This window comes from Lethenteron reissneri, chromosome 3, assembly GCF_015708825.2.
Source record: "Lethenteron reissneri isolate LAM-NWPU_2019-01 chromosome 3, ASM1570882v1, whole genome shotgun sequence".
In the NCBI taxonomy this organism is placed as follows: domain Eukaryota; kingdom Metazoa; phylum Chordata; class Hyperoartia; order Petromyzontiformes; family Petromyzontidae; genus Lethenteron; species Lethenteron reissneri.
The window spans coordinates 7,735,014-7,760,229 of record NC_083781.1 but is presented as its reverse complement, the minus strand read 5'-3'; the positions used below and the strand labels follow the sequence as shown (position 1 = coordinate 7,760,229).

Below are 25,216 nucleotides of genomic sequence, written 5' to 3'. Positions count from 1 at the left end.
TAGATGCAGGTGCCGGCGGATATCAGGCGTAACGCTCGTCGCAGCACAGCGCGGCGAGCGCCAGCGGCGGCACGGTGTGCGGGTCGCGTTGGTGGTGGAGGAGCGACGCCGGCATCGCGGCGGTGCCGCCCAGCACGCACTGGGCCGTCGTGGGCTGCGCCACCAGGCCGGAGAGCTCCCGCGCTCGCGACGCCAGCTCCCGCGCGCTGGCGCTAGCGCCGCGCCCGCCGCTTGCCCCGTACTGCGTGCACACCTTGCCCAGGCCGAGCTGCAGCCTGCAGGGGGGGGGGGGGGGGCGGTGGGGGCACATGCAACATAAGTGACATGACGCAATCGTCGTCACCGCATCGCGCTTCTGTGGCTGTCTGGAACGCTCTTGCTGCCGATATTAGGATGCCACTGGAGCTACGCATTTTAAAGAGATAGATTTAAAACATTTATTTAAAGCTGCTTTTTGTGCCTAGTTTGTTTTCTTTCCCCCGTACCTCCAATTAGCACAATTTCCCAATCAGCATGGTTTCCAAATCACCCGCTGCTGCCTCCGAAACCCGAATGAAACAGGGCAGCGACGGCACGTGAATCGATGACGATGGAGCCACGTAGCCAAGCGGATTAACGGCAGTGGCTGACATCAATAATTGATGCTGCGCTCTCAATGAGCAGGCAGCCATTCACGAGGTGGGGGGGGGGGATAATGGTCCCGCATCTCAGACTCTGCCCTCAAGCTTATGAATATTCATTAAAAGCCTCAACGCATTTGTCAATACCACTGTGGTGGCATTAAAAAGAAAAAGACATTCTACGCAACATTTTGGGCAATGTGCCTTCTTCATGGCATGTAAAATGACGTTAATAATTTTAACAGAATACAATTATTCTGTGCTGTTCATATCACGCGCTACGAAGGGCCATTGCCAAGGCAGCGTTGTTGACGAGCATATTGGGGTTGTTATTGGTGCTTGCAGCAACATCGCCAAATAATGCTGCATATTCATACACTTGCCAGCTATTGTGAGCAGTGCGCAAGCCAATGCCCACACGCTCATTAATATTGATGCCCCACACAAGAATGCCGTACACTCGAACATGAATAGTGATATCAACATATATTGCCTAGAGCAGTCATTCACCTCGTATTATTACTCTTTGGTTCTTTCGGTAAGGTCACGTAGGTAGAAATAAAATAAAATAAATCGCGACATTTCGATCGCAACACAAGCAATCCTCATATGGTGGAACAACCACAGCAAGAAAAAATATTGCTGAAGTCGGCGAGAGAGCTGCCTTGCCAAGAGGTTATATAGGTAAGAAAGGGGGGGAGGACTGCGTGAGCGCTAGGGGGAGAAGAAGTGAGGCTGGGGGAGAAGTAAGCAGGGCTAGAAGTGGGAAGCTGGGGACACGGTGGGGAAAGTAACTCGGAAAAATAGACTAGTACCCGGCAGGTTTGATGGAAACAACCACAATCAGTTAAGGCTTTACCTGGTTAATAACATCCTTCCAATAATATCTAAATTTGTATCCATCTTCTCGGTTGAAGTTATGTCTATGTTTATATATCTGGATGGCTTCATGAACAAACCTTTGATAGCTGCCCGAAGGTTTGCAGAGTACCTTGGTCTCGGGAAAAAACAATATCATGCGAGCCCACAGCGTTATAACAATGGTCAGCCACGGCAGAGGTATTGGGTCTGCCGTGTTTCAGATCTGCCTTGTGTTCGCGAACCCGGTCCAAAACATTTATTTCTACCTACGTGACTTTACCGAAAGAACCAAAGAGTATGGATTCCTGCAGTCACGAAAGCTTCAAATAAAGATTCACCTCGTATTCTTGGGATTAATTTTAGGTCGTCTGTTATAGGCAGAGAAAATGGGCTTTGAGCCGGGATTGAACAGGGGGCAGGGAGCCGACAGGACAGGCGACTGGGGGGGGACATGGTTGATCCAGACTGCTGGGAGGGGGCAGCCACAACGGAGCAACACAGGTGACGCGGTGGAGCCCCCTCGTGGTGACGCGGAGGTCTGCAGAGGCGACGAAAGACGGCAGGTGGAAAGGTTCCACGGCAGAGGTCGCAAACGGGTTTTGATTCCTTACCCGTACCCGGCCGCACCAGGGTCGCAAACGGGTACCCGTACCCGGCCGTACCCGTACCCTATACCCGTACCCAGCCGGGTACGGGTATCGGGTACCTGATTGCGACCTCTGGGATGAAGCCATGTTGCAGGCGTGGGTGGGTTAATTCTAGGAACTTGAATTGTGAGAAGAGACACAAGACGTTGGGAAAGGACTGACAAACAGTTACTCACCAGTGACGCACGGCTTACCCGTACCCGGCCGCACCAGGGTCGCAAATGGGTACAAGTACCCGGCCGGGTACGGGTAGCCGGGTATCGGGTAGGGTACGGGTATCGGGTACCCGGTTGCGACCTCTGTTCCACGGACGGGGCAGCCGCACGGCCACACAATCAACATCACTCCAAACGTGCGCACCAACTAATAAAAACAGCCCTCTGCCAATCCACTGCCAGATGGATGAAGGTCTCGCCCACACTGGGTAAGGTGGTCACGCAGGTCTGTTTGACCGTACTTCCCCACGCTGGTTAGTGTGGTCTGGTGAAGAGGAGGCGGCCCAGATGTTGCTTTTGTGTCTTATTTACATAAAGCACAATTGATTCTCCAAAATCTTCTAATCTCATTTGCACCACCTCTCGTCCTGTTGACTGCCCCCTCTCCTCCCCTCCGATCACCTTTCCATCGTTACTCTCGCCCGTCTGGCACGGATTTCATGTTTTCTCGCTCTGTAATTGAAACCCGTTGAGTCACCATTAGCTTGTGTGTTGGGCCCACAATGATGCGGCCAACTTTGCGTCACAAGACCCTCCACCACCCGACACAGCCAATCAAACTCAACGGTCATGTTATTATCGCGCGAATCATCGTCGTCGCAGCTCACTGTGGGCGAGATTTCAAACAAATTTTTCAGCCAAATTCAGCGATCAGAGGCACGATGTTTCGCTTGAGCCTGCATCCAGCAACTTGAGGACAAGATCCAGGAAGCGAGAATGAAACCCAGGAAGCCAGAACAATACTGGCTGCGCACACCTAGGTAAGACGCTAAATCCGTTATCTTCGCTTAACTCCACAACCTTTAATCGCATCCACGCCTGCTAAACGCTCCCGATTGTATTCTCCGCGGAGAGATGATGATAATGATGGCGATGATGATGATGGTGCGTGCGCGATGGTGCTGTTTCGTCACCGTGGGATGAGGTCCTGGCTCCGCGCCGCCAGCTTGGCCAGGGCGGAGCACACGGCTGCCACCACGCGGGGAGGGTGGCGGGGGGGCTGGGACGCCAGCGCCTCGTAGAGCAGCGTCTCCAGCGCCGCGAAGTAGGCGGCGAGCGTGGTGTGCGGCGCGTCGCCCGGCGCGTGCTCGCCCACCGCCCACACCTGCGCACGCCACGGCAGCCGTGCGGCAATCGCGCGGTGACCACGGGAACCGCACGTTAACCAGCCGCACGTTAACCAAGAAGACCACATGGTACACCAGCTTGGGTTACTCCACAGAGGTCCTGGGTGTTGAGGTCGGCGCAGGGACGCCGTATCGACTTTGGGACTCGCACCCTAACCTCGGCATCGGGTGTCCAGGTGTTCCCAAAACCGGTCACGTGCAACTGCCCACCACGTGGATGATCGCTAACCTTAGATGGACAATACATCATTTTCCTCACATGTAACTGTGAGCAGATTAACAAGGCCCAGAGCACCAGGCCCTGGCATGGGCCCTGGTCTCATGGGTTCTGGCATTTAGTGCAAGCAGGGCGACTGTAAGTAAAACCCAGTAGCCACAGCAACTGTGGTGATGCTGGTGCTGGTGGTGACAGTGCTGGTGATGCTGGTGGTGGCGGTGGTGATAGTGGCGGTGGTGGCGATGCTGGTACCAGGCTGACGAGGAGTGACTCGTGGTCGGGGCGGCTGGAGAGAGAGGAGACCACGTGGGCGACGTCTCCGGAGTGCGCCAGCAGCAGCGACGGCTGCAGTGAGCAAACACGCTCCACCTCCGCCCCCAGCAAACTGCACACACACACAAACACATCACACACATACACACAAAGATCCCCCGTATAGCCTTAACAGACTGCTGGGGCAAGTGCTGTTAGCGAGGACCTATGAAGGCCGGCACGGCACACGAGGGGTTGGGTGGCTAGCACCACATGCCCGGCCACCTTTGTTTCCCCAGTGGCGATGTTTACACACCGCACCAGGTCCTCATTTGAGGTTGAGTCGACCTAGGGGAGGCCCATGACCGGTTCAGATAACGTTCACTCGTGTTGGCCGTGAGTGGGAATCCAATTCGGGTCGCCGGGTTCGTACAGCAGCGTGTTAACCACTACACTCCCACTCCCCACACACGCACATATACACACACACACACACTGGAACACGGGCACAAGCCCACACACACACAGCGTGTCACGTCAGCTCTCAATGACCATAATTACGAATTCAATTCATCCCCAAACCCTGCCATCCCCGACCCCCCCTCGACCCCCAAACCTCCACCCGCTACCCCCCACGGCCCCCCACTCCCGTACCGCAGCACGTCCGCTTGGAAGGCGGCGATGCCGTAGAGCTGAGTGCTCCGCTCCAGCAGCACGGGGAACAGCTCCGCCACCAGCTCCTCCTCGTCCGCCCGCTGCGCGGACAAAAACAAATCACAAAAGCGACGGTGAGAGGCGCGAAGGCTACAGAGGGGAGCGCGAGTGGCACGCGACTGTAGCGCTAGCTCGCGGGGAGGGGTGGGGGCCCTCACGTGAGTGGCACGTGACTGTAGCGCTAGCTCAGGGGGGGGGTGGGGGCCCTCACGTGAGTGGCACACGACTATAGCGCTAGGGCCTCACGTGAGCCAGCGCGCAGAAGAAGGCGTGGAGCAGGACGGGGGCAGCGCGAGCGCACAGCAGCACGCGCCGGTGCCCACGCAGCGACTCCAGCTCCCCGTGCAGCATCGCCAGCCTGCAGCCACCACAACCGCCACGTCATCATTATAGCCCTCTGTGCTCTGTCAATTGCATCTCCCCCCCAAGCCTTACTTGTCAATGGTATCTCCCTCCCACATCCCCCCCACCCCACCGTGCCTTACTTGTCAATGGTATCTCCTTCCCATGCCCCCCACCCCACCGTGCCTTACTATTAATGGTATCTCCCCCCATCCCTCCGCCCACACCGTGCCTTACTTGTCAACGGTATCATCCTCATCCCCCACACCCCACCGTGCCTTACTATTAATTGTATCTCCCCCCCATCCCCCCCACCCCACCTTACTTGTCAATGGTATCTCCCGCCCATCCACCCCACCGTGCCTTACTTGTCAATGGTATCATCCCCACATCCCCCCCACCCCACCGTGCCTTACTTGTCAATGGTATCTCCCTCCCATCCCCCCCACCCCGCCTTACTTGTCAATGGTATCTCCCAAGCCGGACTCCTCCCTCAGTAGGAAGCGCAGCATGCCCTGAGTGAGGGGGTCAAGGGTTGCCTCGTGGGGCAGCTCACCCGCCGGTCTGCTCGGGGTGGTGGCACCCCCCTCGTACCTGTACAGAGACGCAAGTATGAGATGAATGAGCTGGAGACACGGGAGGGGAGTGCATATTTGCTAAACAGAGCTCGGACAATTGCTGGTAGCGTCGGTTCTGGCTGCCTTCCTCACACCTTTCCGTGGGTTCTGGCACCTCGGTGTGAAAACTGCATCGCGCCAATGGCGGAGCCGGGATTTTCAGGTGGGGGGGGTGGGCAACCCCTCCAGCAATGAAAAATTATACGAGTTGTTAGTAAGTAAGGACTTGTCCCTTGCTTTTTATTCGACGCGTGTGCGGCGATGGCTGCGCCATCGATCGAGGATCGAATTCAAACCACATCGCGCTCACTGAAGGTGTTGATGCCTTCAGGGAAGTCGTGTACTGTATACGCAACTGCGCACAATTCTGAGAGTCACTTATAACAGCTTTGCCGTTACTTATTTGCCAATTATGGACTAGTAGCGGGACTTTACCGAAAGAACCAACAATATGAATCCCTGCAGTCACGAAAGCTTTAAATCGAAATTGTTATTCTTCTTATTAAAATACGGGTATATAAGAGAGAAGAGGGCAGGGGAGGAAGGAGATGGGAGGGGAGTGGGGGGGTAAGGGGAGGAGAGAAGGGAGGGGAGGAGAGTGCAGGGGAGGGGAAGGAGTGGAGAGTTGGTTTGGAGACAGGAGGAGAGGAGTGGGTAAGATAGGAGTGGGGAGGAGACGAGTGGGGAGGAGAGGAGTGGGTAAGATAGGAGTGGGGAGGGGAGACGAGTGGGGAGGAGAGGAGTAGGTAATATAGGAGTGGGGAGGAGACCAGTGGGGAGGAGAGGAGTGGGGACGAGAGGAGTGGGTAAGATAGGAGTGGGGAGGAGACCAGTGGGGAGGAGAGGAGTGGGCAGGCGAGGGGAGGCGAGGGGAGGCGAGCGTTACCGCAGGGCCAGGGCGGCTGTGAGGACGGGCAGGTCCAGGAGGCTGTGGAAGAGCTCCAGGGCGGTGGACCGGCCCATTATCGCCGGCATGAGCTCCACCAAGTCGGGAAGCAGCGCCACGGTGTGCCACGCCACCAGCTGTGCCATGCGGGGTCAAACGGGGTCACGCGGGGTCATGTGTGGTCACGCGGGGTCACATGTGGTCACGCGGGGTCACGCTGGGTCACGCCATTGGCCCCGCTGAGCGAATGGCCCATGGCCACGAAAGACCTGTAAACGATGTCTACCCAAGCAGTCCAGGCCCCTCAAATGCAGCGGAAAAATATCCTCGTGATTTACACGGCAGCAGTAGCGGCAGTACTGGTGGTATTCGTGCTGGTGGTGGTCGAGGTGATGCGTACTGGTGGTGGTACAGGTCATGCAAGTAGTGGTGTTAGGGGGAGCGGGCACCTTGAGCAAGCTGGGAAACGTTCTTGGCAGGACATCGCTCAGCCGCGACGCGTTGCGGCGGCAGAATGTGACCAGCAGTTGAGAAGTCACGGGGTCGCGACCCAGCTCGGAGGGCAGTCGCGTCAGCGCCGCCCGGCACGCGGCGCTGGCATCCACCGCCAGCGTCTCGCCTACGCCACGGTGGGTGGGGGGTGGGAAACGTGGCGAGGTCACGGAGTGGTCAATGCAAGGCGGCAGGACAGATGGCGCGGGACTGTGCGCGACGGTGCGGTTCCCCTCACCGTGGTGCAGCAGAAAGTGTGCGGCGGGGAGGAGGGCGCGTGGGTGCGATCGGGAGGAGAGGAGACTCCCCGAGAGACGCGACACGGCCGAGAACGCTGGGGTCACGAGGTCAGGGTCCAGGCGGCACAGCAACTGTAGCAGAGACAGTGCCTCCTCCACGCACTGGAACGAGCACGCACAGGCCCACACACACGCCGATGGTTAGATTGCGAGCGTGCTTGAGCGTGGGTCGAGCAAGTTTGTTTCAATGCGAGTGAGTGTGCACCACGTCTCACCGCTCCCTGGAGTTCAGCGTCAATCCTCTTCGTGGCTTCTGTGGAGGAACAAATGAGGGGTGGGTGGAGGGGGCGGATACACAAGGAGGTGAGATGTGTGGCGAGCGAGCGTGGTAAGCGAACGTTGTTGGCGTGGCGACGGTGGTGGTGGGCGGTCGTGGTGAGCGAGAGTGGCGGTGAGCGGGCCTTACTCCTCTCGGCCTGGCCCAGCACGCGGAGGCTGTACTCGAAGGCGGCGCGCGCGAGGCGGTCACGGGCGCCGCCCTGCGCCGACGCCGCCGACGCCCCCGACACCAGCGATGACACCGAGCCGCCCGGCAACGACACGCGCCCCTCTACGCAGAGGTGGCGGGGGCCACACGCGTGGCACGTCACAGATGGGGGTCAGAGACAGCGGCCAGGTCGGTTAAACATGCGGGGGTGTCAAGGTGGGTCAACCATCCTCCCCCCCCCCCCAACCAGGATTTGTACTTGCGATCTCCCGATTGCGAGCGGCTTGCTCCGCCGCTGAGCCATGGGGCGGTGAATGGTCACGCGTGCATGCATCGTCTCCTCTAGCTCCCTTTCCTCTTCTGCGAGGGATGATGGCGCCGGATCTCCGCCGATCCCTTCTGCCCTTGTTCCGCGCGATTGTGCGTGTGCGCGTGTAACGTCATGCATCCCGACCGGTGGCGTCTGCTCTCTCGTCTCTATCAGAGCTACCTCGTGTCCCCGCCGCTCTCCTATTACTTCAGTGCTTATTTATTGCTTCGACGACAACGCGGTAATTGTCGAGGTCACGGCGGGGGGTAGGGAGGCTATCGGGGCGAGTGGGGGGGTGAAGCGGGGGGGTGGGGGGCGAGCTTACCAGCGGGGGTGAGGGTGAGGCAGGCCTGCAGCCAGAGGCGCAGCATGGAGAAGGAGTGAAGGTGCAGCCACTGCTCGTGGGTGTAGTGCTGACCAATGCACAGCACGGTAAAGAAGTCTCCCACTGGGCTGCCGTCCACCTCCTGCACAGGAGCCAGCTAGGGGTGCAGGGGCACAGTGGGGAGGAGAGGGTGGTGGTAGACGGGGTGCAAGTGACGGTCAGCACATCGGACTTGAAACCGGGTCGCCGGTTTGATCTCCAGACGCAGCAGTTGGAACAATGAGGCAAGCTTCTTAAATCAACCGCCTCTGTCCACCCCACCACAGTTAGTAGAACGGGAGGCCTCGTGTGGAGGGGTAAAGTGTTGATACTTCCATCTCATTCAATAGCTCTAGCCAGAATGGAACAGCAGGCGTGAGCAACCTTTACTACCCCATTTTGTTTTTTTTTTGCTTAATTGTCATTCTTTCTTTTCATATTATTTCTATTGTAATTTTGGTGCCCCACGTCACTCTTGCAAATGAGGATCATCAAATTGTAATAAAACTTGGCACGGGTTTGGACTTTCTCAGTCTCATCAGCACGCTGTTAAACCCATTGCTATCGGGGCTGATGGACTTCACGGGCAAGTGACGGTCTTTACGGTCGTTCCCGCGGCCGGAACGGGATGGCGGTACCTGCTTCCCCGCGCCGCTGAGAAGAATCCGGCCGAGGAGGAGGAGTGGGAGGAGGGGGCTCCTTGGGAGGTCCCCGTGTAGCGGAGCCACTGGGCGAGACGGCGGCTCACAGCGTCGCACTGCTCTGTGGCGCACACCGCACGCACCACACGCACAGCGGGGCAAGGGAACCCGGGAGGTCAGACACCATGATCAGACAAACTGCACCACACCCACCTTCCCCAGATGTCATTCGGCCTTTAACTCGAGAACCACGCCGGCGCAAACAAGAGCCGCTGCACAGGCGACCCCGCGCGTCATTACGAGGTCATGGAAAAGGTCATAGCGAGGTCGTCTCACCAGAGGTGAGCAGGGCAGGGTAGAGGTGCACGATGCGAGCCAGCACAGCCAGCAAGCGGGGGGCCCCCGAGCCCCCCTCGGGGATGCCCCCCCTCCCCTCCAGCAGCCGCAAAACTCGTCCCAGCAGCTGCTGCACCTCTCCGTTCACGTTGCCCTGCGGCAGAGGTCGCGCCGACCATCCCGTTAATCGGGTGACACCGTCAACGAGCGGGCAACGCCCTAATTTACCGAGCAAAGAGCCCATCACCATGGTGAGCCGTTCACCTGAGCGAGCAGCACGGGCGCCAGGCGAGTCAGGGTCGAGGCGTCCAGGGCCGCCACGTCATCGCACAGCAGTGTCAAGGAGAGCAGCGGAGGCTCCGTGGCGGTGGCACCGGCAGGGCTCGCAGTGGGGGTGGGAGGAGTGGCAGTGTTGTCCCCAGGCACCGGCTCGGAGGCGTGGGGCAGCGCGGGGGCGAGCCGGGGCCCCAAATCCCGCAGCACGCCGGCGCACAGCGTGTGCACGCTGTCTGGGGCGGTGGGGAACAGTAGCATGGCCAGCAGCTTGTCCAGAACCTCCCTAGGCAGCCTGCGCGATGGGTAAACCACATGCAGTCACACACACATGGTCACACTCACACACACAGTCGCACAAATATACGCACAAAAAGACAAAGATCCCCCCCGTGTAGCCTTAACAGACGGTTGGGGCAAGTGCTGTTAGCGAGCACCGATGAAGGCCGGCACGGCACACGAGGGGGTGGGAGGCCGGCACCATGCCTGGCTGCCTGTGTCTCCCCAGTAGCGATGTTAACACATCATACCAAGTACTGATTTGATGTCGAGTCGACCTAGGGGAGGCCCAGGACAGATTTAGAAAATTGGTTTTGGCCGTGAGTAGAAATCAAACTCGGGTCGCCGGGTTCGTAGTGCAGCGCGTTGACCGCTCTCCACAAATACATATGCACACGGTCACACACACACACAAACTCCCGAGGCAGGAATCGAACCCAGGCCCCCATCTGGCCGCGAGGCGCTAGCGTCACCGTACCTCCGTCTCTTCCTGCTGGCCGACACCACGAGGTGCAGGCGCTGGAGCAGCACGGTGGCCTCGGCGCCGGCGTCCCCCCGTGCCACCAGCGCGGCGGCGAGGCGACGGCAGAAGTCGTCCACCTCGGGGCCGCCCAGCGCCCTACACGGGGACGGGGGTGGCAACGTTACAACCACAACACGAGGGTTAATCATAGCTGGCTCGGTGGGATCATTTAGCATACCTGTCAACCCATACGGTTTACCCCGTATTCTTGTACAGGGAAATTGAGTTTTCAGGTCCATACGCCGTACAACCGTTTCAATACTGTTTGTGTTTCTCCCTTGTGATGGGACTCTGTTGGATGTACGTTGAGATTTATAAGGGCACGGGGTGACCAATAAGGTCTGAATTGGTCTGTAATCAGGCAGGCACTGATAAGAGGTTGACAGGTATCAATTACACCATTGGAACCTCATTTGCCAGTAAAAAATATAATTGTTTTTTTTACCCTTCTATCTGGCAACAAAACTGACACCTTTTTTTCCTTAAGGAAAGCTGTCTCGGGTGTGGACCAATCAACTTCAAGGACAGTGCATACAATATCAGAGTTATGTTTTTTGTTTGCATTATGACTGCAGGTATTGTGGTCTATGCAAACATGACTCCTTGTAAAAAAGGTGTCAGTTTTGTTGCCAGATAGAAGGGTAAAAAAACAATTATCAGGTATCAATTAGTGCAATAAATGGGCGCACCGCAGTTGGCCGAACGGAGGTCAGGGTCCACCTCTAGAGCTCCCTCTCGAGGAGCTCCCTCCGTGGTGTGAGCAAGGAATCGCAGGGCTGCAACCTTTACCTTTCTATCGTTGATCATAATGAATTCAGCCATGAGCAATCCACTGGTGGATGAGGGTCCCCCCCACAACCGTCGCCACCCGCTCACGGTCCCACAATGTGACCCCCCCCCCCCCCCCACCATGGCTACGGTGCAGCTCGAGTATTTGTAATTCCCACCGTGCACCTCACCATGCTTCTTTGGGTACTTTTTAGACTTTGTATCCATTTCTCATGTCCACGTCCACGTCTCTGCTCCAGAGAAAAGTTCCACGCCAGCCCTCTGGCCACCGATGGTTTTTGTGTCGGGGGGCATGAAGCAGTGATGGGTCTTTAACATCAGGGCATACCCACGCCTGTCAATCCCTTATCACTGCCTATCTTCACTATGGGGACCTCATTTGCCAGTAAAAATATGATAATTGGTTCTTTACCCTTCTATCTGGCAACAAAACTGACACCTTTTTGCAAGGAGTCATGTTTGCATAGACCGCAATACCTGCAGTCATAAATACAAACAAAAGACATAACTCTGATAGGACAGTGCACATTATCAGAGTTATGTCTTTTGTTTGTATTTATGACTGCAGGTATTGCGGTCTATGCAAACATGACTCCTTGCAAAAAGGTGTCAGTTTTGTTGCCAGATAGAAGGGTAAAGAACCAATTATCACTGCCTATCTTATTACAGACCAATTCAGACATTATTTAACGCGTAAATGGTTGCTAGTTGTAATTACTGGCGAAACGGCGTACCCAGATTGTGAATGTTGTGGCTTTGCTCTTCAACACATTGGTGTGCTGTACTAGTAACGAATTTGGCCTGTTCTGTTTAACGACACATTTATATATTTATGCGATCTAAACAAAAAAAACCCGATATTATTAGACCTTATTGTTCACCCGATGCCCTTCTAAAAATCTCAACGTTCATCCTACTAAGTAAGTCCCATCCCAAGGGAGAAACATAGACAAAGTTACGTTACTAAACAATAACAGTTGTATGGATTCATTTTGATAATTGGTGTCAATGATGCTACTTATGCTTACTATCTGTGATCTTGCATGCTGATGCTTGCTTGCTATGTGGATTCACATTTAGTAAATGTACAAAAATAAACACAGAAAATTAAGAGTTCAACAACACACTTACTCTATTTGACCCTATGATACATTTTTTTTGCCCGTATTGAAACGGCTTTACGCCGTATGGACCTGAAAACTAAATTTCCCTGTACAACGATACGGGATAAATTTAATAAACCGTATGGGTTGATAGGGATATCCCCCCCTCCCCGATGAAGCAGCAGCTTCTAGCGGTGGTTAGGAGATACCACCGCAACTACCAACGCCATCGCCCCCCCCCCCCGTGTGAACATTCGAATCGCAAACGATTTGCCAAGTCCACAGAGCGCATCCCAAGGCGCTCTTGTTCCTCGCAGCCCCTCCACGCTCATTTGTCTGACGCTGAAGAGGGGGGGGGGGGTGCCAGACGCGATGTAAAATGACAGCTGTAATTGCTCTGTGAGTAAATAATTAAGTTGGCGGAGCAATTTTAATATTCGTTATTGAGGGCAGTCCTGGTGGTAAATCAAGTTCAAGTTAATGTATTAGGTATAGCCCTGTGGGCCATTCGGCTCTTGAATCGGGTGCAACCGCAACAAACAAAAACATGAACAAGAAAACATCTTAAAGTGAATATGTGACTGAGTGCAAACAGAAAATCCAATAAAAGACCGCAAAATATTGCAGAAAAAGCACCGTACACCAACGCTGTGTGCAAACATCCCAGTGGGATGCAAGTCAAACAACAACAACAACCACAAGACAACTTAGATTAAGACCATCAGTCTAACTCTTTACTACAACAAACATGGCCAAACCAAAAAACTCTTCGAAAATCACCAAAATAAAGCCATACAAGCAATGAAACAGTGATCATAGGAACTGTGACCGAATTTTCACAATAAACGACATAAACAACATGTACCACCAAACCCTGCAGCCATAGTTGGCTGCATGAGTCACTCCACAACAGCAGGAGCATCAGTCGGAGTATCAACATTTTTTAATCCTTTATATTAAGTTAACTTGCTTGCTTGCGCGCTTACGACCGTGCAAATCTTTCGGTCGTTTTTTAACCCACTTCCCGTGATCCAATCGAGCTGACATTTTCCACACAGACTCGTTGTGCGTGACAATTAATTTTCGTGAAATTATCCCCCCAAAATTTTACACTTTTTAGGAAAAAAAAATATATTTAATTACCAATTGCTTAATGGTGGCAGGCAATCATCTGACCCATAGGTGGCAGCCATCTCAAGCCAGAGGACGAGAGGACTCTAGCCGCCACGCATATAAAGGATTTATAGTGAAAAACTTTGTTTTTACGGGTTAATTTTTTCAATGTACCTTTAAGATCAGCATGAATATGCGGACAACACGCCTCAATAAGGCTTCACTCGAGAAATAAACTTCCGAATCTTAACTCCATCCGCATTACAAAAAAACACATTTTACAATATACCATCAGCCACGCGGCCTTCTAGGAGTGATTTGGGGGTTCGTACAGGGGAACTCTGAGCCACGCTTCGGTCTTCATTGTCTCGTCAGCAAGTCAGGCTTTCGCTGTGAACACTGACGAGCTTGCGAGATGGCAGGGACAATGACCCGCTGTGTAGGAGGACATGGGCCATCGATACACAACACAAACTAACCCGTTCACCAGCATTGAGTCGAGCAAGCCTGAGTCTGCCAATGAGATACCGAATGCCGACACCGCGGTTCAGAGGTTTGGCTCGTGTTGAACAAACGATGCTCTTCGTCAGCCGTGTACCCCAAGAAGGGGCACACAACACGGGGAAGAAGGCGAAACTGCTGCCCGCTTCGTTAATTGTAGCAACAGCAGCAGTGAGCCAACACTGCCCGGCTATTGTCAGCAGTTTTCAGTTTCATTGGTTAGGTATGACCCTGTGAGCCATGCGGCTCTTGACTCGGGTGCAACCGCAACAAAACAAAAACATGAACAAGAAACATCTTAAAGTAATTACACGCAACAGAAAAATCCTGGAAAAAACAGCAATCTTCCAGAAAAAACACCAAATATTTCAACGCTGTGTGCAAAAATCCCAATGGGATGCAAGTCAAACAATAACAACCACAAGACAATGTAGATTAAAGTCATCAGGCTAACTCTGTACTACAACAAACAAACATGGATGGCTAAACCAAAACGTCTTCAAAATCACCAAACTAAAGCCATAAAACCAATGTAACAGTGATCATAGTTTGGGATTAAGACAGCCACTCACCGAGCCTGCAGCAGCCAGAAGTCCACGCTCGCCATCGGTGCAAGCGACCGATACACAAAAGAATAAACGAGAATAATAAACAACAACAATAAAACAACAACTACAACAACAAATGGACTCGCTCGCTACTGCCCGGGGTCTCGTGACCCACGGGGTCACCACGTGCCGCGTCCCTTTAAAAAAAAAACCACACCACGTGACACGCGGAGCCGGCGTGTGATTGGTCAAAAAAAATCCCAGGGCTACCGCCCCTCCCTCTCCCCGCGGGATGGGGTCACCACGTGATTGGCTGCCGAGGGGCGCTGTGACCCCGGATGTAGCTCGCCAGCCAATGAAATCGCGCGCTCCGTGACGTCACGTCCTATTTCCTCGTCACGCCGCATCTGCTCTGGAAAAACGTGTTCAGTTTCTTCTCGTTAGGGACCAATCCATTTATTCTCGATTTGAAGCTTTCGTGACTGCAAGGATTCATACGCTTTGGTTTTTTCGGTAAAGTCACGTAGGTAAAAAAATAAAAATAAATAAAATCACATTTTATACATTTGAATTTACCGAAAAAACCAAAGAGTAGCCATCCATTTAGTTCGTACGCATGGAGGGGGATGTTAACCCAAATGTGTACGCTTGCGTATCGGGGGTCTACTGACAATATTCGTAGGCATAGGAAACGGGGGGAGGGGGATGAAGCCTCTATAATAATTTGTCTACATTGGCATTGAAATGAGTTGGATAGTCCGGCGGTGGTCTGTTTGCTTAGACACGTTAATATGCGTGGATTAAATATCTGCCGTTCAATAGGTTTCGGGGGAGGTGCGTCAAGTGTACGTACGCGTGCGTACAGGGAGGGGTCGAGGGGTCAAGTTTTTACAGATTTTTGCGTACGTACTAAAAACTACTAAATGGATGTTCCCTTATCCCCGTGTCATTTGTTAAAGTCACCAGTCTATTTAATGAGACGTGCATGACGTCAACGGACGCGTAAAAAACACGGTTGACGTCACGGCACTTTGCCAACGTTTACATCCGCCTGTGAGATAAAGCCCCTCCCTCTCCGCTATGTCTCTACGTCACGTCCGCCTGAGTCAAGGCCCCTCCCCCTCCGCAATGCCCCCTACGTCACATCCGCCTGCGAGATGAGGCCCCTCCCCCCTCCGCTACGCCCCACGTCACATCCGTCAATGAGATAAGGCCCCTTCCCCCTCCGTTATGCCACTACGTCACATCCGCCTGTGAGAGAAGGCACCTCCGCGACGCCTACGTCACATCCGTCAATGAGATAAGGCCCCTCCCCCCTCCGCTACGTCACATCCGCCAGTGACGTCATCCACTCCCTCCCGCCTTCTCTCCTCGCGCCGCCATTTCGCATCGTGCTGCTCTCCGCGCCTCCCGTCTACAAACAACAGCCTCTTCGTCTCCTCGTCACAAACGCAGCGCCACCATGGCTGACAAACTCGACATGTCCCTGGACGACATCATCAAGCAGAACCGACAGAAGGGGATCGGCGGCCGCGGCGGACGAGGCGGCCGCGGCGGGCGAGGAGCAGGCGTCGGCCTGCGCGGGCTCCGAGGAGGCGGCCCGCGTGGAGGCCGCGGCGGCCGAGGAGGAGGAGGCGGCGTGGGGCTCGGGGTCGCCTCGCTCGGCCTTCGAAGCCCCGTGCAAACGGCCGTGTTCAAGCGAGGCCGCGCCGCGCAGGGCCCAGCAGCGTTCACGCGGGTAGGAGAAGTGGCGCGGGGAGCCGGAGCAAGCCTCGCCATGCGCGGCGGCGGGGGCCATTTTGTGTCGTCGCGCCGAGTCTCGCGTGTCTCTCTCTCTCTCTGTCTCTCTGTGTGTCCGCCGCGTCGCTCTCGCCGGGAATTCGCTGCGTTTAATCCACCCCCGCGGCCAGGGGAGCGGGTCGGCAACTCGCCACCCTCGCCACGTTCCCGTCTTCACGCGCATTGCCGTGTCGATTTGGCCCGGAGCGAGACCGCCGCCTCCCATTGAAGGCCGCGATTGTCCCATCCGAGCCTCACCCCCCCCTCCAACACCCAGGCCTCGGCCTCGAGTCGGACAGGAGCCGCCTCATGCTGGTCATCTGATGCTCATGATGGTGAAATAGAGCGATGTTGCTGAAGACCAAGGTGATAAGAGACGGCCTGTGGCTTTTTCTCTGGCCGCGGAGCCAGGCGGAGGAGTGGAGCTGCGCAGGAAAGAGATTCTAACTGCTACGTCTTCCGTGGGAGATGATGAAAATGTTGATGAGAAACGCGAATTTTAGTGTCACGGGTCGAGGAGCAGCGCCGCTTTCACTGAAGATGCGAACACGGCCCCCTGCTGCGAGTTGCTGATTGGGGGGAGATCGAGCTGCGTGTGACTTTGATATAAGATGGTTCGCTTCTCCCCGGCCGACATGTATTGACAACCACTGCGAGGACTTGGTGAAACTGCGCGAGTCTCTTCATTGGGTGAGAGCTGGGACCGCGCGAGGGGTGTGCAACGCGAGACGACGAACTCCGAGAGAGGATGATGATGATTGTGAGGACTGAGCCGTGAAGAACACGAAGAGTCTGGGTCACCGCCGTCGCCGTAGGAGAGACCGAGAGAGCCGGGGCCGAGGAGATGGAGAGCAAGCGCAGCCCTGGTGGAGGCGGCGGGTGTGTGCCCGGGGCCCCAGGAACCACCCGCTCCCCGGGTAGATGATCAGGCCTGATCGGTGTGCGTCTCGACTTCTTAACACGGGATTGATTGCAACTTGATGAAAATTCCCGAGTGGCGTTCGTCGCGTGCGCGGTTTGGACATTGACTCGAGCGCGGTCACGCCGCGGGTTTGTGTGGTGTTTGGCGCGCGGTGGCTCTTGTTTGGCATCTCGTGTTGGAGTTGTGATGGCCTCATGCGAACGGGGTGGTAGCGAGGACGACTGCTGATAATGATTGCTGCTGCAGTAACTAGAATGCGCTATCAGCCCCATCGCTCTAAACAGCCTCACCCACAACAATCCCTTAACCATGTCCCCCTATTCTTCATCCGTGTCCGACCTAGAACGATTGTCAGGAATGCTCGTATATATTCTTATGGAAAATGGAATTCCCATACACTAATGTGCATTCAAGGAATTGGTTATTCCATTCTCAATTAGTCTTTGCGCATAATTTTTTTTCGTCATTCGTTTAAGTCTCACCCCTACCCCCTTAAATTGCTTGTCAACACCAAACATGGTCATGGTGCGTTCGTGATGTCGCCTGCGCCTGCCACTCTCTGCAACCTCGGTGGTGATTGGCGGCAGCAGCATGCTGCCTCCCATTTGACGGCAATGCTCGCACGGTGACCGATCCAGCACAGTGGTCAGCGGTGGTGGTATTATATCACAGTGGCAGCGTGACTTACTACCACAGTACAAGCTGTTAATGTCTGTAGTTTACCAAACTGCTTAGGAAAAAGCGTGCGTCATGCCGATGAAATCGGATCCTTCTGGTAGAGTTAAATGTTGTGATGTTTTTTAGCAAAGCGCCTTGTTCATCCTCATTGTTGAGCCGTGCGCCTGAATCGTGATGGAAGAGCAGCTGAACCCCCGAGGTCTTCATTGACGACAGCCGGCCCTGCCACGCTGTATATCCACGTGCTGGACACCGCATCCACCAGACCCCTGGTGGCTCTGCACGCCTGTGATCCGGCGCTTTGGAGGCGAGGGTTGGTGGATCGCACAAAGATTTGTGAAACTCAAGACCTGCTGGGCTGCAAGATGGCAGCACAGCAATCCTCTGGTTTCCTCCCACGTTAAGCAAAACGCTGCCTTGAGATTGGAATTGGCCAATCTTTCTATTGCCACGGGATTTATTGTGCCTTTTTGTGGTTTCCAATATATAGTCAAATCACAATGGACCCCTTGAGACTGTGAAGCCACAGGCTTGATCTCATCCATTAACGTTAAGGGGAACTCTATGTATGTAGCTCAACATATTGAGCTCTAAAATCAACTTTGAGTGACTAGACGTCGACTTGACAGAGCAACGCCCGGCTGCTTGGAGGTTGGCGCCGTGGCAGCGTGGCGCACGCACAAGCTGTTAGCGCAGGAGGCCAACACCAGCGGGTGGGAACAGCGCAGGAGGGGCGAGGACATGGTGGCAGTCAGGCGCCGTCGTGACCGCGTTTGTGTGTGCTCGCGTTTGGTTTGTGCAGCAACAGCCGCAGCGGGTGGCGGAGCGCTGGCAGCACGACATGTTTGACGGCTCGGTGGTGCAGGAGCGCGGAGGCAAACTGCTCGTCTCCAACCTCGACTTCGGAGTATCGGACGCCGACATCCAGGTACCACCGCCGCCTGTACTGGACCGCCCCATTCCCAAGCCCTTCGGTGCACGACGCATCCTCAAGATTGTCGCTGGCCACCAGGGTTTCGCGATGCAACATTCTGTCTAAAAGATATAGACGCAATCTCTGTAGAGGCAGCGAATCAATCTTGTTTGCTGGTGTCGTGGTCTAAATTTGAAAAATTTCCTGCAAAATACGCAATTGCCCTTGAGCGTGATACTGCCTTTGTTACAGCTTGTGCTTTAAGATTGGTAAACTTGGACAGATGGAGTGTGACGAGTCTTGAGGATCGGAGATTGAGAAGTGCTGTGCGAGCTCGGGCTGCCCGGCCACCTCGCGGGTGTCTTGGCTGAGTGTCGGGTGCTGCTCTGTGGCCCCGTAGGAGCTGTTTGCGGAGTTTGGGCCGCTGCGCAAGGCGGCGGTGCACTACGACCGCTCGGGCCGCTCGCTGGGTACGGCCGACGTCCACTTTGAGCGCCGCGCCGACGCCATCAAGGCCATGAAGCAGTACAACGGCGTGCCTCTCGACGGTGAGTGCCGGCGTAGACCCTTGGGCCACAAAGACGGGTTGGATGCCACAGTAGGTCTCGTTAATAGCAATAATTGCAATGAGTAACGTGCTGCACATTATTCGCTGGGGTGAAGCACCGCAAATTGGGAAAGCAGCAGCGGCCAGGTGGTGAACCAGTGCAAAATCACCCCCCCACCAAGCTCTGCAGTCCTCTATAAACGTGTAATCGGCCAATTGGATACACGTGGAAGGAAATCCCATCACTTAGAGCAGGGGTCGGGAACCTTTTTGACTGGGAGAGCCATAAAAGCCAAATATTTCTAAATATATTTCATTGAGAGCCATATAGTATTTTTAACGTATAATAAATTAAATATGTCTTACTTTTAATGCGACTTCTGGTGCTGCAGGGTTTTGCTGATGGCCTTGTTGTCTGGTTCATACGTGGTGAGGTTGAGCTTCATGCAGACGTGACCTGTGAAATTTATCTTCAAAACTAATTTCTGTTTACTTTAAAATGACACAGTATTATTAAACAATATCACAAGTATTTTAAAATCAGTTCCAAACTGATTTTTTTATTATTATTTTTTCAACTCAAAATTGTCTGGGAGCCATATGCCGTCACTGAAAGAGCCATATATGGCTCGCGAGCCATAGGTTCCCGACCGCTGACTTAGAGCAAACCTACGTGAGTAAGGGAGCAATAGTGTACCGCCATCTGGCAAGCCAGGGTATAGCACCACGATGCACCTGGAAAGGGAGTTATAACAGCATGCGCCACCGCCGCCTAGGCTAAAGATACTCGTTAATAAAATGTTACAAGTGATGTTCTTAAAAGTGTATTACCAAACTGGCCAAATGGGTTAAAGTGTTGTCCAAAATTTGCCACTATAACACAACTATTTGTGCTAAATCTAAGCAAAACGGATCAACCTTGACCAACGTACGCTGTGTCTGCGACTTGCCTCTTTCCGATGCCGTCACCTTGTGCGACGTCTCTGAGCTGACGCGATTGCATGCGACAACTTGTCACAAAAGGTATTTCAGGGTTCATACGAGTGCGCTGGTTAACGCTCCGTGTCCCCCGTCCTCCTGTCAGGCCGACAGATGAACATCCAACTCGTGACGTCGCAGATCGATGCCCCTCGGCCACGGCAGGCCCTTGGGTGAGCAACCACCCACCGCACCACCAACCTGGATTTTTATGCCACCCACATCCACACGGTGGCAAACTTGTATAATTTTATGATAATCTTTTGCATTCATAAGGCCATTAAATTCCTTGGCAAGCACCTTGCATATTCTCTTGTCATGGTCCAAATTTTACAATAGAAAAATTACCTACAAGGTACCAAATTGTGATTGGACATATCAACATTGCTTTATGTCAAAAACCACTGCAGACTATGCAAAAATATGACTAAAGTCTGACTGAAATGGTGTGGGTTAAATGGAGTCCTTGGGGGCAAACTTAACTTGTGGCATTTCAGAGGGTTACTCTTAGGTTTTTTTGGTAAGTCACATAGGTAAAAAATTAAAAGTTAATAAAAGTAATAATGGAAATAAAATAATAAATGATTTATTATTTACGTGACTTTACCGAAAAAAACCTAAGAGTATGAATCCTTGCAGTCACGAAAGCTTCAAATCTAGAATTTCAGAGGGTTGTTTTGTAATATATAAGTGAACTCTTACTGGCTCAGAGCTCACAACTCAATGTCTTGAGCGTCGGAGATGCGGCGTGTGAAATGACGACATCTGGCTGAGCTGTTTGCGCGCGCGTCTCTCTGCACGCAGGCTGCAGGGCGGCGGCACGTTTAACGCGGGCCGCGGGTTTGCCCGTGGCCGGGGCGTCATGGTAGGCGGCGGCATGAGGGGTCGCGGGGCCCGAGGTGGTGCACAGGGCCGCGGACGGGGCCGAGGGCGGGGCGCCCGCGATAGCCGGCCCAACTTGTCGGCTGAAGAGCTGGACGCCCAACTCGATGCCTACAATGCCAAGGTGAGAGCTTGTTCCAGCGCCTCTGCCCCACTCCACTGGAATCATCTCTCTGCGTTATCGTGTGGCTCGGAAACTTAACAGCAGCCGTGGTCAAGTCCACTGCTGGATGAATGCTCTCCCGAGCTGCTTTTAATTTCTCCATCTCCCCAATAGACAGTCTCGGCATATTTCCTCGTTCAGTTTCGCCATCCCTTGTGCAGTCTGGCAGCGACCCTCGACTGGAACGTGGCACGAGTGTTGCACTGCTTAACTTGGCCTTTGGTGGGCAGTGGCAGTGTGAATTAATGTCGGCCTTCCCTGTTTTATTTTCCAGATGGACACAAGTTAAACGAGCGAGAAACACGACGCGTCCTGAAGCCAGCCATCTCTGAGAAGATGAGAGAGATTTGGAATACCGTAACGTCCATGTTGTGTACATAAACAAGACAGGGAATAAGGCGTAGGGTTTGTTAGCTATCTTTTGTTTTAGGTTCAATGTTTTATACTAGTCATGGTTTTTGTACAAGCAAATTTGTGTTAGCTTGTTATGCGTGAATGTCTTGTACAACTCCAGTTAAATTGCCTCTGTAACAATAAACGATGAGTCTCACAAACGGTCGTCACGCGAATTTCTGTGTGTGCAGCCTCCACTAGAGAGCGCTATACGTCCTCTTGCACAAAGTTCCAGCGGGTGCGAGCGAGAAGGATATTCTGGTTCGATCTTGAGGTTGAGATACGTAATTGGAAGTGTGTGTGAAGGTGATTGGATGGTGTGTGCCTGTGGGGTTGTGTGAACGGTAATGCTGTGCTGGTGTGTATCTGATGCGCTGATGTTCCAGTGTTCAAGTGCGAATTGAGGGTGTAGGGCTGTTGAAGAGTGGGTATAAATGTTAGTGGGAAATAACTGGTGGAAAAGTTCGATGAGGGTTTTTGGGTTGCGCGAGGAGGTTTCTTGGAGAGAGGGTTCTGGGATGGGTATTGCATTGTAGGTGTTGTGTATGAGTGGATGTTGCATGCAATGTGTGCGCAAGTGGCTTTTGAGGTGTGGATAGCGGTTGTTGGGAGTGTAGATCTTGGTTGTCGGTTTGCTCGTGTTTATGGATATATACGTAATGCTACTTGCACTTGCCCCCAAGAGCTTGTTAAAGCTATACTGGGGATCGTTATCTTTGTGTGCCTTGAGAATGGGTTTGTGTTATTATGAGTAGGTAGCCGGTGCTTGTGTGCCACGTGGGATCAGTCACCACTTGTTGTGCACAGTCCTTGCCGCTGCACTAACGAGGACAAACCTCGCCATTGCTGCCAGACACCAGCGACATTCAATCGCCTTCCTTGGCAAGGAATGCAGCAGTGGCACAGCTGCTAAAACCGCATGGGCCCCCGTTACCCGGACCGCTGGGGCCCACGCCACGTTTTGCCCCATGATGGCTTCAGGATTAAAGTGTATTGGCTTAAACATGGGATTACTTCAAGGCGCTTTAACACCGCACAATAGTCAACACCGCCAGGATTAAAACTTCAAAATACAACAATTTCAGGTAGAATAAATATGTAGGTACACGTGCGTGGAATTACATTGGGACAGGAACGTGGATTAGAGAACAAAAGCAAGCTGGAAACATTAAGGGCAAGTGGGTGGGACATGTTGCCACTCAGGATGATGGCTGGTGGTCGAGATATGATGGGAGTGGCAGAAAAAAGAGGAAACGTGCATGAGGACATTGGCCACAGATGTAGCAATGAAGTCCGCTCTGGTGCAGCAGTTGGATGGATTGTTATATTGCAAGACAACGGCTTGGGGAGGCCATCCAGTAGTGGATTGATAATGGCTGGTGAAAAACAGCTCCTGTGCAAGACCTACAAGGAGACGGGGATTTTCCAAAAGTTGTGTACCAACCATTACACCACGGCAGCCTCCCTTCGCTTCACTTGGTAACCGGTTTTTTTCATTCGGTTACCGGTATTTGCAAAATTTTTTTTTTTTAACCACCCTACTCTGCTGTGTCATGCCCCTGCGGAGAGAGTATGTGCTGTCCCCACTCGCGTGGTCCTCTGCAATGGGTCCAAGCCATCATCGTAAATCTCTCCCGGGCCCAGAATAGCCGCGGCCCGAGGTTGTGCTCGGTATCGCCTTGCCCGGTGGGAGACATGTCGCCGATACTTTGGTGTGGCCTTCAGTGTCATAATCACGAGGGTGTTGGTGGTCATTCTCCATCCACTGCTGAGTGGAAATGAACTAAGCTGACTGAGGTTCACGTCAGCGCCTGGGGTGTATGCTGCTGCACCATCAAATGTCCCCGGTCTGGCGCATGCTTTTGTGACCTCCATGCTTCCCTTTAAATAAAGAGACTCTCAGGCCCACGGTCTTGCGTTGCAGCTCAGTTCAGGCTTAAGTCGCTCAGAATTGCTGTCAAAGACGCATGAGTGTGCTCGGCCCACATAAATCCTGAGCATGGCTGGGACCGATGCACGGAGCTGGCTCAAGTTAAGCACAATGGCTTTGAGACGGCTTCCACGAGCCGTGCCACAAATGGGCTCTCGGTTGGATTTAAGTGAAGGATGCCTCTGAGCCACACAGCCACGTCCCCATGGCCAAGCAAATTACGAGTCGCTGGAGAGAGGACATTTATTTACTGCTGTGTGTAAAACCGGCCAGACGGCTTCAGCGGTCAACCGAGCGGCTCGCGGTCAACCGAGCGGCTCGCGGTCAACCGAGCAGCTCACGTTCGGAAGTTTGCGAGTTCGATTCCACGACCCTTCATCAGCCGTGGTTGTCCTATGAATCGGGGCTCGCTCCTGCCGTAGGAATTCGGAACTTTCACGCCACTGGCTCAATGCTGTAAACACGAGATGAGGTGAGATCCCTTAGACTTTTATATTAATTTGCGTCGCCTGTAATAATTCAGATGCTGCCCCGTCACTACCAGTTGGCCTGTCATGATTCGCCCCCGTTAGCCACATGATAAACTGTCCTCATTTAAACTTGATTCGGAGCTTTCGTGACTGCAGGAATTACTCTTTGCTTCTTTCGGTAAAGTCACGGAGAAAGAAAATAAATTAAATAAATATATTTTTTCTTTTATATAAATAAATCAAATAAATAAAATATTTATTTTATTTTCTTTCAACGTGGCCTTACCGAAAGAACCAAAGAGTATGTCCTCATTCAGTTTTGGGGGTGGGGGGGGAATTAAAATGTTTGAATGTGATGGATCTTGCGCCCTCCGGTGGCCGTAGGGCTCATGTGCCACAACGCGCCGGTAAATACACGCGTGGATATTCTTGGTTCTGTCGGTGAAGTCACGTAGAAGGGAAATAATAAAATTAATTTATTTTATAAAATAAAATTATTTTCACGTAGAAGGGAAATAATTTAATTTTTTATAAAATAATAAAATAAAATTATTTTATATTATTTCCCTTCTACGTAACTTCACCGATAGAACCAAGAATATGAAACCCTGCAGTCACAAAAGCTTTAAACCTTGCCTGTCAACCCCTTGTCAGTGCCCTACCTTATTACAGACCAAGTCAGACCTTATTGGTTACCCCGTGCTCCTTATAAATCTCAACGTTCATCCTACAAAAGTCCCTTCCATAAGGGAGAAACACAAAAACATGTTGTGCCCGTATTTGAAACGGCTCTACGCCAGATGGACCTGAAAACTAAATTTTCCCTGTACAAGAATGTGGGTTGACAGGTATGCAACACGATCTTCATCCATGACGAATCGGTGCACAACACTCGGGATAAACCACTTTCAGCCATGGGAGTCTCAACAAAAAAATTCCAGAGCGTATATTTCACTGGCTGATAGGATGTGTTAAAAAATGTTTTTTAATACTGTGATGGATATTGCTAGGTTTCGTTGTATCTATTCACGCCGGTGCCAATGAGCATCATCTCGTGGTGATGGC

General features: G+C 53.1%; 2 protein-coding genes across 3 annotated transcripts; one reads left to right on the top strand and one right to left on the bottom strand.

The window, feature by feature from the left end:
- Nucleotides 1–42: 42 nt before the first annotated feature.
- Nucleotides 43–14,657, bottom strand: LOC133345894 (AP-5 complex subunit zeta-1-like). Its single transcript, XM_061556988.1, is given in 18 exon segments — nucleotides 43–275; nucleotides 3,258–3,328; nucleotides 3,331–3,448; nucleotides 3,940–4,072; nucleotides 4,594–4,694; nucleotides 4,900–5,011; nucleotides 5,455–5,589; nucleotides 6,499–6,635; nucleotides 6,948–7,117; nucleotides 7,229–7,391; nucleotides 7,505–7,542; nucleotides 7,696–7,839; nucleotides 8,352–8,508; nucleotides 9,016–9,152; nucleotides 9,368–9,521; nucleotides 9,632–9,935; nucleotides 10,398–10,538; nucleotides 14,521–14,657. Coding segments are annotated over 18 exon segments (2,313 nt in total). The 5' UTR covers nucleotides 14,556–14,657; the 3' UTR covers nucleotides 43–212.
- A 1,166-nt stretch (nucleotides 14,658–15,823) lies between these two features.
- On the top strand, nucleotides 15,824–21,912 carry LOC133345884 (THO complex subunit 4-like). 2 transcript variants are annotated; one of them, XM_061556974.1, is made up of 6 exons: nucleotides 15,824–16,234; nucleotides 18,678–18,803; nucleotides 19,192–19,336; nucleotides 20,420–20,486; nucleotides 21,118–21,319; nucleotides 21,633–21,912. In XM_061556974.1, exons 1-6 carry the CDS (start codon nucleotides 15,959–15,961, stop codon nucleotides 21,645–21,647), a joined length of 831 nt encoding a protein of 276 aa, XP_061412958.1. In that variant the 5' UTR covers nucleotides 15,824–15,958; the 3' UTR covers nucleotides 21,648–21,912. The 2 variants fall into 2 exon arrangements, with proteins under 2 accessions (XP_061412958.1, XP_061412952.1); XM_061556968.1 differs by having other exon boundaries at nucleotides 15,826–16,234; nucleotides 19,189–19,336.
- Nucleotides 21,913–25,216: the final 3,304 nt, after the last annotated feature.